Source organism: Xenopus laevis, chromosome 4L, assembly GCF_017654675.1.
Source record: "Xenopus laevis strain J_2021 chromosome 4L, Xenopus_laevis_v10.1, whole genome shotgun sequence".
Taxonomy (NCBI): Eukaryota; Metazoa; Chordata; class Amphibia; order Anura; family Pipidae; genus Xenopus; species Xenopus laevis.
Window position 1 is genome coordinate 127,267,827 of NC_054377.1, and position 13,451 is coordinate 127,281,277.

General features: G+C 41.9%; 1 protein-coding gene across 1 annotated transcript in view; it reads right to left on the reverse strand.

Moving 5' to 3' along the window:
• The window catches only part of dnah1.L (dynein axonemal heavy chain 1 L homeolog), an 83,967-nt gene that overhangs the window by 44,846 nt on the left and 25,670 nt on the right, over window positions 1-13,451 (reverse strand). Inside the window, exons 22-39 of the mRNA XM_018258993.2 lie at window positions 8,662-8,826; window positions 7,333-7,454; window positions 6,937-7,042; window positions 6,666-6,845; window positions 6,440-6,580; window positions 6,173-6,336; window positions 5,866-5,979; window positions 5,576-5,764; window positions 5,369-5,474; window positions 5,121-5,234; window positions 4,849-4,998; window positions 4,093-4,179; window positions 3,342-3,528; window positions 3,075-3,166; window positions 2,512-2,666; window positions 1,970-2,147; window positions 1,425-1,619; window positions 1,019-1,138 (exon numbers count right to left, since the gene is read on the reverse strand). Coding sequence (XP_018114482.1) covers window positions 1,019-1,138; window positions 1,425-1,619; window positions 1,970-2,147; window positions 2,512-2,666; window positions 3,075-3,166; window positions 3,342-3,528; window positions 4,093-4,179; window positions 4,849-4,998; window positions 5,121-5,234; window positions 5,369-5,474; window positions 5,576-5,764; window positions 5,866-5,979; window positions 6,173-6,336; window positions 6,440-6,580; window positions 6,666-6,845; window positions 6,937-7,042; window positions 7,333-7,454; window positions 8,662-8,826 — 2,565 coding nt within the window. The remainder of the gene's footprint in view (window positions 1-1,018; window positions 1,139-1,424; window positions 1,620-1,969; window positions 2,148-2,511; window positions 2,667-3,074; window positions 3,167-3,341; window positions 3,529-4,092; window positions 4,180-4,848; window positions 4,999-5,120; window positions 5,235-5,368; window positions 5,475-5,575; window positions 5,765-5,865; window positions 5,980-6,172; window positions 6,337-6,439; window positions 6,581-6,665; window positions 6,846-6,936; window positions 7,043-7,332; window positions 7,455-8,661; window positions 8,827-13,451) is intronic.

The window sequence follows — 13,451 nt, forward strand, 5'->3', positions numbered from 1 at the left end:
TTACACTGTACACATTGCTCCTTTTAATGCAACTTGACCTCAAACTCCTGCATTAGATGTACAATGAGAGAGCTACACTATTCAAGGTGACTTACGCAAGCAACATCTTTCCTTCAACATCATACTTCAATCAGAACTATTAGCCAATGATACAATAAATACTGTCTCCTAATATTTCTCTCCTATTTCTTTCAGTCTGGATATATTTTACATGCTCCTTAAGATATATTAAGAAACTGAGGTGGAGAGCTTAAGGCCTTGAACACATACCTTTGCGGTACCAGGTGCTGTACTGAAGGACCCACGCCTGTTACAGGGTCAAGTTATCCAATCAGAGCAGATATCAGCAGCACACCGTAGATATGAATAAACGTGTATTTTATTGTATCAAATTATTTCAAACATAGCAACGTTTTGGGCCACCCGGGCTTTTTATCAAGCCTCTTAAGATATATTAGGCCTTTTTTTTCTCTAGGTAAGAGAACAACTGCTTGGCACGCACTCCACAGGACTCCAGGTAGCGGTAAAAAACTTTTTACTTTTTACTTTATTGCACAAACATATATTATCCTTAGGATAATATATGTTTGTGCAATAAAGTAAAAAGTTTTTTACCGCTACCTGGAGTCCTGTGGAGTGCATGCCAAGCAGTTGTTCTCTTACCTTGATGTCTCCCCCATGCTGAGGGTTCGGGGCGCAGCACCCGGACCACCAAACAGGAGCGGTGAGTGACCCACAGTCTTACCATATTGGAATATTTTAAGCGGAGGGCCCGGGGCAAGTGCACCCGAGCCAATTTGAAACAGCGGTGAGCGCATTTGTAATGAATGAGATAACATACCGCTATGTAGAAAGGGATTCCAATCTGTGATATTAAAGTGTGGCGGGTGGTTTGAGCGCTTCTGCCTTTCTTCTCTAAAAGTACTTTTTTTTCTCTATACTGGCCTACTTCTCTATAACCATTCATATATCATCATCCATGTGCTGTGCAATAAGTATGTATTCTATTTCACATTACCTCTTGTGGAATAAAAGGTTGGAAGAAGCAATCCAGTAACTTAAGCAGACTCATAGTCAGGTTGCTGTCAGTTGAAGCAATAATTTCCTTCACTGAGCGCCTCACGAAGGTGATAGAGTCCTGAAGGCAAAGAGAACATTATTTAGTATTAATACTCAGTTGCTTCTGTGAGCAGATAAATCTCACAGGCAACTAGGGGGGGCAGCCCTACAGTTTGAAAAGCTCCCCTCTATATTTCTTTTGTTAGGAATATGCCACATAAGTAAACTATTTCCCTACAGGTACATTTAGGTCAAAGGACAAGTTGTGTTTTCGGGAAAAAAGTTTTTTGAGGGTAGTTTTCAGTCAAAAACTCAAATGCCCCTTGATGTCCACAGTTATACAAACTAGATGTAAAATCTCTCACCTGCAAGAAGCGTGAGAAAAGAGACTCCAGTTTCTCTCTAAAGGGTTTGATGACATCCGGCATACAGCGAAGCCAGCACTCAGTAAAGGGTGTCAGTCCTAGAATACTGGGCTCCAAATACACCATCCCACAGCGAGAAACAGTAGCCGGTGAGGCTACTGCCAGGTCTTGTACTTCAAACATCATTGTCATTGCCTGGAGAAGACCATGAATATTATTTTACTTTACAAGACAGAGCAGAGGAGTTTCATAGGGTAATGACTTGGACAAAGGAGTATTAGATACCAGAAATATCACTGAGATGAGAGATACTCATCAAAGACAGAAAGTATCATCATTTCATATTGTTTGTTACAGTACATTCACTAATTCGTAACAGCTGAAGAACCCTGAGCTGGAGATATGGGATAAATAAAATGCAAGGCAGCATAGCAGCAGTGGAAAGATGAAAGATAATAAAAATAAAATATAAAAAATGATAGCGCTAAATAATGACTTATATAATGAGAACAGATTTATAAAGCCCATGGTGAAGGCAGCAGTACCTCTGTAAGTTTAATTATCTCTCCAGAGCTCAAACAGAGTTTTTTGTTGTCATCTAATACTGTGTTCATATTTTCAATCCAAACTGCATCTACTGGCCCATCAAACATGTACCATCTCTTATCTGGATCAGTGGAAGTAGCTCCACCTCTGATTAGAGAGGAAAGGATTCCATCAGTCCTGCAGAATAATAAAACAGAAGTCATTTCTCAGTTCAACTGTTTCAGTGGATATAGAGCTCGGTGTTGACAATTATATTATATGGGTGGAATGGACAGTGTATAAAGTACATAACCAAGTCACCAAGCATTTTACTCACAAGTGGCAGTAGCTCCATGGTTCCCCTGTGATAACAGACACATGCTCAATAAATTACAGGAGGGGGGACAAAGACAGCGTGGCTGAGTGAGGACCTTTAGACGCAAGTACCTTTAATTAGTTAAATTTTTTTGCCTAACTTTGAACAACTCTGCACTTTGCCACTGTCTTATATTGTTACCGTAACGGTATCAGAACCATATATTTTTCTGAATTCTTTTCTTACCATTCGTGCGTCAAGAGGTCGAATTCTCCATAGAGCTGACCCATAGTTATGGACTTGGGATTTAGGATATAATAATGCACAGTCTCATAGGTACCACCGCTGACTGATGGGAGCCCCTTGAGTGATGTCAGGGCAGCAGCCAATACCTTGTAACACTAAGCAAACACAATTATATTTAGGAGCACCAAACTGACACACAGCAGGCATATACAGCAAAGCAAAATCATGCAGCATTCACATAAGAGTCTACAATGAAGTAAATATATGTCATGGCACAGTCAATTAAAAGAAATAAAACAAATAATGCACACATAAGTGTCAGCTAAAGAAACCAAAGGATGTGCAAGAAATAAAAAAGTAACTGAGCACAAACTAACAGACACATACCTGGCACAGGGCAATACATTAATACATACAACTGTCACATCTGAAGCATGTAATGCATGTAAATATGTATATGAGATAGAAATCAATACAATATGCAATGATATAGAAACCAATACATATATTTAAAAGTACACATATAAATATAGATGGAACAAATACACACACTGGCTTGTTACCTGAGTCTTTCCAGATCCGGTGGGCCCTACAAGCATTAAACCGTGCCTTACTACAGTGGTCTCATAAAGCTGGATGCACTTTGTCACAAATCCTAAAACAACAAAGGTTAATTCTCTGTTATTGGCAGGCTAGGATCAGTTATATTGCAAAAACAAAAGCTTCTCCTGGACCATGGCCTCAGGAAAACACGCTTGCACAGAAAATGTACAGATGACATTAACTACATTGTAGTATATATATGTGTGGCAATCATTGTTTTTCCTCACCATCCACATCCTTCAAATTTTTCTGTATACATGTCGTTCTAATTGCTTCCTCCAGGGTGCCATAATCAATTGGCTCCTCCTCAATTCGTGGGAACAGGTCAGACACAATGCCACTAAACAACTTTAGGTCATCTTGCAGAAACTTAGGTACATTGACATCACGAATAGCCCTCAGACAAATCAGCTCCTATAAAGACTCAGAATAATAAGTTCAATCATAATGTCACTATATAACAGTGATCCCCAACCAGTAGCTCGTGAGCAACATGTTGCTCTCCAACCACTTGGATGTTGCTCCCAGTGGCCTCAAAGCGGGTGATTATTTTTTAATTCCAGGTTTGGAGGCAAGTTTTAGTTGTATAAAAACCATATGTACTGCCAAACAGAGTCTCAATGTAGGTTCACAATCCATATAGGGGCTACCAAATGGCCAATCACAGCACTTATTTGGCATCCCAGGAACATTTTTAATGCTAGTGTTGCTCTCAAACTCCTTTTACTTCTGAATATTGCTCACGGGTTCAAAAGGTTGAGGATCCCTGCTATATAAGATTATGAGCAAGGGGGATTTTTGTGTAAATTGTCCTTTATTAATCAGAGCTGAATGAAGTAATAAAATAATGTAATTATTTTATGTTACCAGTTTGATTTGTAGCACTAAGAACATAATCTTCAATAATTCTCTAAAGGTAAGTCTTCGCTGTATCCTATCACATAAACTATATCTACTTTCACAGAATGTCAGGTTTACCTCATTCATAGTTGGATTTTCTCTCTTTAAATTGCCTGCAGCAGAAATCACAGTTTTGACAGCTCTCATTCCAAAATCATAGTGATCCTGAAAGAATAAAGAAAAGGTAGAAAGATAGAAACAACTGAATCACTCTCCAACATTTAATAAGGATAATGGTCCAGCTTCAGCCTGAGATGTAATTGGAGAATTCAGGAACTTCATTTAGATCAGTGATCCCCAACCACTAGCTCGTGAGCAACATGTTGCTCTCCAGCCCCTTGAATGTTGTTCCCAGTGGCCTCAAAGTAGGTGCTTATTTTTGAATTCCAGGCTTGGAGGCTAGTTTTAGTTGCATAAAAAACAGATGTACTGACAGACAGAGCCTCAATGTAGGTTGACAATCCACATAGGGGCTACCAAAGGGCCAATCACAGTGATTATTTGGCAGCCCAAGAACATTTTTCATGCATGTGGTGCTCCCCAATTTCTTTTACTTATGAATGTTGCCCACGGGTTCAGAAGGTTGGGGATCCCTGATTTAGAGAGACAGATGCAATAGACTTCATTTGTCCCAACACAGTAGACTATATTTGTATGCTACTACAATGTTATTAGTTTATTTTTGGTTTAAGTAAACAAAAGACAACAATGTGTGAACATAGTATAGAAAGTAAAATGCTGCGAGAGAATGATAAACCAAATAAACACCAGAATTGAAAGCACTTAGAAAGTAGTATGTAAGCAAGTAAAAAACAATTATTGAATAAACATCACCTGGGAGCTCAATTGTTCAGATGAGAGCTTAAAGGTGGTGGTAATCTTTTTTGCCAGTATCTTGGCATTATTAAAGCCAAAGGAATAGAGGGAGATCTCAGCAATCATGGCATAATCAGGCACCATCATCGCTACAGGACGGAAAAGTGCCTGCAAAAAATAAATAGTGTGGTGTTGGGCATGGTCAGAAAGAAGAACAACATATAACAAATAAACAACATGTTCTATGGACATTTCACACATATGTCCAGTTTTCAGTGTTATAGTCTAACCTTCAGATTATCAGGCAATTCAGTCCGACCAGCATAGCCAGGATTCATTGTAATAAAGACTGCACACGTTGAAACCAATGGGATCTCCACTCCTTCAAACATAAACCGCTCCAACTGATGGGAATAAAGATAGGATAAAGCAAGAGCGTAAATCACAACAAAGAAACTTGTGAATAAAAGTCATCACTGACAGAAGACAGCATGTAAAGCAAGGAAAGACATAAGGCGATCAAAGAAATGACACTCACTCTTTGCTGCTGTGCCTTCTGTATAGTAGTGATTTGCTGGGCCACCACAGATAGCACTTCAATGTCAATGCGATTGAATTCATCAAAACAAGCCCAGGCTCCAGAACTGTACACACAGAAGAATAAAGATGTGATACATGCAAATAAATAAAACTTGTGACAATAACGCTAGCAAAGACAGGGAACTATTAGTGATTAGTCACAAACCTGGCTAAGCCTTTAAAGAACTTGCCCATGGCCATGAAATCCAACTGATCAGAGCAGTTAAACACCACTGTTTGGATTGCCAGAGCTTTTCCTAGATCTTTGGTGGTTTCGGTTTTTCCTGTGCCAGCTGGACCAGCTGGAGCACCTCCAAATTTCAGATGCAGAGCTCCAGTAAGCGTCAAATAGCATCTTTAAACAGAGTAAGGACAATGGTGTTTGTGGTATACAGTATGTTTGTGCAGCAAGTTCTCATCAATCAGTTTCACACCAAGGGCACACAAAAGACTTACCTGTCTGTTAATGGGGTTATTACCAAGCGTCCAGTGTTTCCAAGGTATTCATATCCATAGAGAAACTCTGCATTTACAGCTCTCACATACAGATCATCCCTAGCCCAATAATATCTGTAAAGAAGTTAGCTAGCATAAATACACTATAGTACTCAAACCAACATGCAATAATGAAACTTACCATACTTTGTATTCTTCATTAGACTGATTAAAATAATCATCCTTGTTAAAGCAAACACCCTTGGCTGATAAGTAGCTTACATAAAAAAACAACAATACTCTGGCAACTGGTAAACTGATAATATACCTGAGTTGGGAGATCCACTCAAAGTCATTGACACTGCTGACATTTTCTTCTATAAGTCGAGCAGCAACATCTTTAGCATGAACCTCAATGACTATTAGAGCAGAGAGAATAGACCTTTGCATCCGGGACAGCTTTCCCCTCACCAAAGCCACAAGTCCACTCAGCTGAAGACATAAAAGGGAAATATGAAATAGATATAACCATTTACACAATATGGATCAATCTAAACGGACATAAAACATAGTAAATATGGTAGCTAAAACTCACCTGAGCTTCAAGCTGTGGGAAAAGTCTGTTGGATAGATCTCCAGCTTCTAGTGCTTCAGAAACATCTTTGGTCCAGAATGTTTGGCATCCAGCTATAGTAACTTGGCCTGGCCAATTAAGCACCCACTCTGTTCGTGGTGTCTAGAAACCACAAACACAAAAATAGTCAAAAAGTTGTCTTGAGACAGTCATAGGGAAGTAAAGTATAGGGAATTACATATCTCACCTCAGGGTAAGCCTTGATAGATCGCTCTATATATTCACGCACACTGGCTTTCATAACCTTTTCCACTTCCATCAGCCAATCCTCTACATTTCCTGTTGGGTAGATTGCTCTGCATAACTTAACTTCCTCTCCTTCAGCTGAATACATGTGGGTGATCTGAAGATCAGGTTGGAAGAGCAGCTGGGAATATAGATCAGAGGGAGTAAGCCAAAGCAAATAGGGCCACTGTTAAATATCAAAACAGAAAACAGTAAAGTGAAAAAAATCTCACACGTGCAACATTCTCAAAACACTTGCGCAGGTGTGGCTGAACAGCTGTAGGGTCCTTTGTCTGGGATAAAATCTCCAAAAGCTCATCATCAGAAAGAAAGTAAAACCTGAATGGGTATATATGTATTCAGCATCAGCTGGATTTAGGTTTAAAATCATATCATATAATGACAATAAGTATTTTATATATATATATATATATATATATATATATATATATATATATATATATATATATATATATATATATATATATATATATATATATAGATATAGATATATATATAAAAAATATATATATATATATAAAAAAAATATATATATATATATATAAAATATATATATATATATATATATATATGTGTAATGAATCTCAGCTGAAGTAATTGTTAGTTACCTGGGAAAAGCAGCTCTCTTGGTTTCCAGATATTCACTAAGACCTTTTTGTACCAATTCCAGCAATTTGTTACATTCTCGCAGACTCTCCAAAAGGCGAGGCTCCGGACACAAGGATATAACCTGCAAATTAACGAACAGTGTGGAAATATTTTATAAATTTCTTTTCAGGTTTCCACAGATGTGAGTCAGTAAATCATATCACAGTTTCAATTTACCTTTATATCACATATAACAGCCAAAACACTAATCCATGCCCTTATCCTATCCAGTTTAGATCACTGCGATCTCCTACTAACCGATTCAACCCCAATTAAAATCCTTAGCATGTCTGCCTGTTAAAGGGCGTGTAAAGTCTAAAATAGAATAAGGCTAAAAAAGCTGTATTTTGTATACTAAATATAAACATGAACTTACTGCACCACAAGCCTAATCAAACAAATAATTTATGCTTTCAAAGTTGGCTACAGGGGGTCACCATCTTGTAACTTTGTTAAACATATTTGCAAGACTGACTGTGCACATGCTCAGTGTGGTCTGGGCTGCTTAGGGATTGTCATAAACAAAGCTGCTTGTGTTCTGCATGGCTGGGAAGTAAGGCGGGGGCTCCCCCTGCTGTTCATAAGTATGATTGTTTCCCTGCTCAGCAGTTAGGGACCATCTGACAATTCCTATCCACAGCAGTAAATGAAGGGAGAATTTCACTGCATACAGTCAGGTTTCTTATAAAAATGGTACACATTTTTAAATTAAAGTATATTGGAGATAGGTTTATTTTTCACTAAAGAAAGTAAAAATGGGATTTTATTTTTTTGCCTTTACATGCCCTTTAAGCAAAGTATAATATATAAAATCCTTCTGCTAACATTCAAAGCCCTTCACGCCTCTGCTCCTCACTACATTTCTTCACTTGCTTCACATATATATATTATAAATATCTACCTCTTTTGGCTGAGAGAAAACCATAATAGTCTGACTATGACTCACACAGACCATTCCCCCCAGCCTAGCCTGGTTCAAGTCCCAGAATCCATGACTCTAACATGGAAAAATATGATAGAAGGGTTCAATAACTAACCTGAAGGGAGTGGGGGAATGGACCTGAAAGACAAAGGCATACTACTATGGTTTCCTCTCAATCTGAGAAATCATGTATGTTAAATGTTTTTAGTAGTGTTTCTGTACCCTTTTGAGCCCAACTAAACGAGTGATTATGAAAAAGGAGGTAGTTTTAGATGTATCCAAGGCTTTTCAACATAAATCACTTGCACAACTACATGTAACATCTGAGCAAGGTAAAGCACAAAAGCTCTGGAAACATTTTTCCAACCTGCTTATTTTCCTCTGCATTCTTCATGATCTTTCTCCAAGTCCTCTCCATGGTCTGATAGCGTTTGCCCTCTACAGGCAGCTGTCTGTTAATATCTTCTGAGCTAAAGATTGGTTCTAAATACAACCAGGATCGCTGACAAATCAGCCATTCCTCCAGCACATCCTAGCAGAAATTAAAGTAAGAGCATATTATAAAAATTGCAATAATTAATTCATCAATTCACAAACTTCAGATGAGTAAAAATGAAATGACATACCATAGACATACTTGTTATGCCCAGGTGGAGCAGAAATTCTGCCTAATGAGAGTGTAGAATGCTAATGTGTGTACTATGGAATAAACCCATGCCCAATTACTGTGCTGGTTTAGTCTCTGTTTATATTAAACCCAACTATTTAACATTTTCTAAATCTATTTCTCTGTCGTCTTAGGGGGAAATAGGAAACAATGGGGTTAAGCTCCATGCTCCGGAGGTTAGCCCCCAATGTTCCGGTCCACCGGGGTCTTCCCTCTAGCCATGGGCTATACCCGACCACCCAGATGTTTCCTGCATCCTACAGTAGTAAGAGCAGACGGTCTGGCCGGTGTTGATGGTGGGTAAGTGCACAGTACTCTGTCTTACTACCCTTGTGCTTGACAGCTCCTGGTTACTACAAGTGACTGCACTCCCTTCCCCCTTCCACACGATCCTCCGCTCAGGCCTCTGCTCTATCAGAGTACCAGTCTTTTGCCACTCCTGGCAGGCGAGAGCGAGGGGGGATTGGGATTTTCAGCCACATTACTGTAAAGCAAAATAGCCACAATACAGACTGCCTCGTTATGCCCCGCTATAGTAACGTCCGGCATGGAGGGCAAGCGGTCGCACTTTGGGGACGGAGCGGGTAATTTTTGCCTTCAATCTTTTTGTGATAGCGCACTCCGGATCCCACACACATACCACCGAAATCAGGAGTTATAGTTAAAAGGTATAAGCTTGACGCGTTTCGTGTCTACGCACTTCCTCAGAGACCCTCAGAGAGGGTATTTTTTTCCGCCATATCACACCCGCACGCCGGGTGGAACGCATACTGCGTTCCAAGCGGCAATTGTTGACAAGCAGTCAGGGAGCCTTGGGCACAGACGTGCGACTGAGTTCAGCGCATGCCTCAATAGCAGCTCAGCGCTTGTTGGGAGTCAGCATCAGAGGTCACTTCCCCCCACTACATTGCCTGACAGTCAGCTCTCGCGGGGTGGGGGAAGAGCAGCTGCCACTGCACAAGTTACACATGCCTGTAACAAGGACAAGGCCAAAATTCGGGGGGCCAGGTTTAGCCCCTGTGCACAACCTGTTCCAAAGCAGATAGCAGCACACGCCTGAGGTGGGACCCAACAACAGCGCATCTGGGGAGTAATACCCAAGAAGACACCCCACATGATGGGGGAGCTGGTCCTCCAGATCTGTCTCCAGCCCCCCAATTGGCATTCAACTATCGCAGTCCTTAGCATCCTTGCAGGGTCTGCCAGCCATTGTGCATAACCTGGGAAAAGCCTTAAGCAAAATAGCCACAATACAACTAACGCAATGGCTGTTCTGTGGCGCATGCAGCCAAATTGCCTGTTTTTTCCCCCCCAATTGGCTCGGAGTTCAAACCTCTGCAGAAGTTGCTCTTAATGCTTGACGGCCTCAAGGGTGACATCAGGCATACTTAATCAGAAGGGTTGTCCCCTTACCAACCCTCCTCATAATCGCAGGGCTCCCTCCCTCCCTCTGATGGTTCATCAGGGGAAGGGGAAGATAAACAGGACGACAACAAAGAGTGAGACCAATGCTCATGGCATTAGTTATGGGGTGTTCAAGGTATAAATATTGTCAATTGCCTAAACAACAAGGAGACAATGCAAATACACAGTCTGTTCCACAGCATAAACAACTACTTCATAAGGATGAATGGAACTGCCAAGAGCGGAAGTTCCAGACTAAAAAGAAGTTGGCCAAGTATCCTTATCCTAAGGAACTGGTCGATAAGTGGTCTAACCCTCCAGGATAGAAACCCCAGTCTCAAGACTGTTAACCTCTACTACCTTACGGTCACAGTCAAATGTGCAGCATTTAAAGACCCGCTCTGACCGAGGGTAGGAAGGATTCTTAAGAACCATCTACTCTGCATCCGGTTCGGCACACACCCCGGCATTGCCTCCGACTGGGTATCTAGGACCATACAAGCATGATCAGAGTCTCTCATCAAGAAGATCCAGGAAGGAGGATCCAGAATAGATCTTCTTTCATCTGTACAAACAAAACAGAAGCATCAGCTTATCACATTGGACACATGTCCATAGCAGCAGGCAGAACACCTTGGCTCAAGAATTGGGCGGCGGAACTCAGCTCTAAGCAAGCACTACCTTCCATACCCTTCAAGGGGCAACGACTACTTGGAGAAGATTATTTCCCAAGCAATGGGGGGAAGGGTACCTTCCTCCCACAGAACAAGAATAGGTCCTACACATCAACAGGATGCGGGGGAAAATTTTCAGGGGCAAAGTGGACGCTCCCAGCGACGAAAAAGTCCTCCCCAATACTCTCAATCTCACTCCAAAACCAGTGACAAGGGTTGTACCCTTTTGAGGTTCAACAAACTCAATCTCAAGCTTTCCGCTGATAAACCCGCTTCAGCATGACTGGTCACCCCCTCTGGAGTCATTGGAATTGATTGCGGACAAATTACTACGAGTCCGGGAGGTATCGACTAATCACTTTTCAGACACCTGCGTCAATTAAATAATTTCCAAAAGCTATCACCTGGACATCACGGCTGCTCCACCCAGGAAGTTTCTCATCTCCAGAATCCCCTCCAATCCCAGCAAGCCACAAGTCTTCTTGAATTACATAGTCAAGATGTAAGAGAGTGGCGTATTAATACTAGTTCCACGGTCGGAAAGATTCTCCGGGTTTTACTCCAACTTGTTTATCATACCAAAGAGAGACGACTCCTTTAGACCCGTACTAGACCTCAAACAACCAAACAAGTTCATCCAGTCTGTTCACAGAATGGAACAAGGGCAGTTAATGATGTTGCTGGACATCAAGGACGCATATCTCCATGTCCCAATATGGCTTCCTCACCAAGAGGACGTGATCTGACACTGCCAGTTGTGGCGTTGCTCTTCAGGCTACCATCGGGACCCAGGGATTTTTACCAAGTTAATTGCGGTAAAAAGGGGATCTCGATAACTCCCTACATGGATGACCTTCTGATAAAGGCCACATCAGTAGAGAAAGCCAAGGACGAACTAAACCAGCCAACTATTTTCCCCCAGAATTTCGGATGGACCATAAACTGGTCAAAGAAGGACGAACTAAACCAGCCAACTATTCTCCCCCAGAATTTCGGATGGACCATAAACTGGTCAAAGATCCAGCCACCAGATGACTTTCTAGGCCATCAGTTGATGGATTGAATCAATCGACAAGCTAAGATATCCAGTAGTGGTTGCAACCAGACAACCTAACCAGAGGGCAATCCTGGGCGATGCAGGACCGGAATGTGATGGCAACAGATGCCTGCCTACCGGGCCAGGAGTGACATTGGACAACCTCTCCGCTGAGGGTCGGTGGTCTCTAGAGGAGTCTAGATTTCCAATAAACATTCTCAAATTAAGAGCGGTTTAGCTATTTCTGTGTCACTGGACCCTACCAACACAGGTTACCCCTAGTGCACATTCACAGCTACAATACCACCTCAGTGGTCTAGCAACAAAGCTGCCGTATCCGAAGCCAGACAAATTTCAGTCTATCGGAGCTCACCTCGGTAACATTGTCTACCATGCACATCCCAGGAATCTGCAATGAAGGTGGACTTCTCAGTCGACACCAGCCAGATCCGAGAGAATGGGAACTTCATCCGGAGGTATTCGCGGAACTCGTGGGTCACTGGGGCCAGCCTCAAATAGACCTAATGGCATTCAGAGTGAACCGAATGGTACCAGGATTCTTCACACGCTACCGAGATAACTGGCAGCAGGGATGGATGCCATGACACAGATGTGGCAGATCGACTTGGCCTACGTCTTCCCTCTGCTACCCATGCTACCGCGGGTCCTAAAGAAGATCAAACAGTCACAGGGCACAGTAATCTTGGTAACGCCATCTGGCCTCGGAAGACTTGGTGCTCCGACCTTCAAAACATGTCGGTAGAGCTTACCATCCGACTAGAATGCAGACCAAGCCTGCTATAAAAGGGCCCAATAATCCACCCGAACCCGGGCTGTTCGCCTTGACGGGATGTCGGTTGAGGCGCCTTCTGTCGGAATCTAGGGATAGAGGAAGACGTGATGGAGGCAGAAACCTTACACCATTCACATCTTTTCACAGAGTTCAGCAATCCTGTTTCAGCTGGTGCAAGGAGTTATAAGTTCCCTTCCTAGATATCAACATCCTCGGGTTCTTTCATCTGCCTTCCCTCCTTCAACAGCTCAGCTCTCCCAATCCTTCAACAACATAACCTGGCAACCGAAGATATGATACACACTTTCTTCAGGGGGTGGCGCACATATCCACCAGTTCATCAAGGATGTCGGGGTGAGATCTCTGTATGGCACTTGAGGCCTTACTTGACCCACCCATTAAACCACTGGGTTAAATTTCGGACACATGGCTCACCTGGAAGGTGGTATTCCTAGTTGCAACTTCATCATCCAGAAGAGTGTCTGAATTCAGCGCACTGTCCCGTGATCCTTGTTGCTGATCTTCTATAGTGATAAAGCAGTACAGCTGACAGTTCCCTCCTTCTTACCCAGGGTAGTGTCTC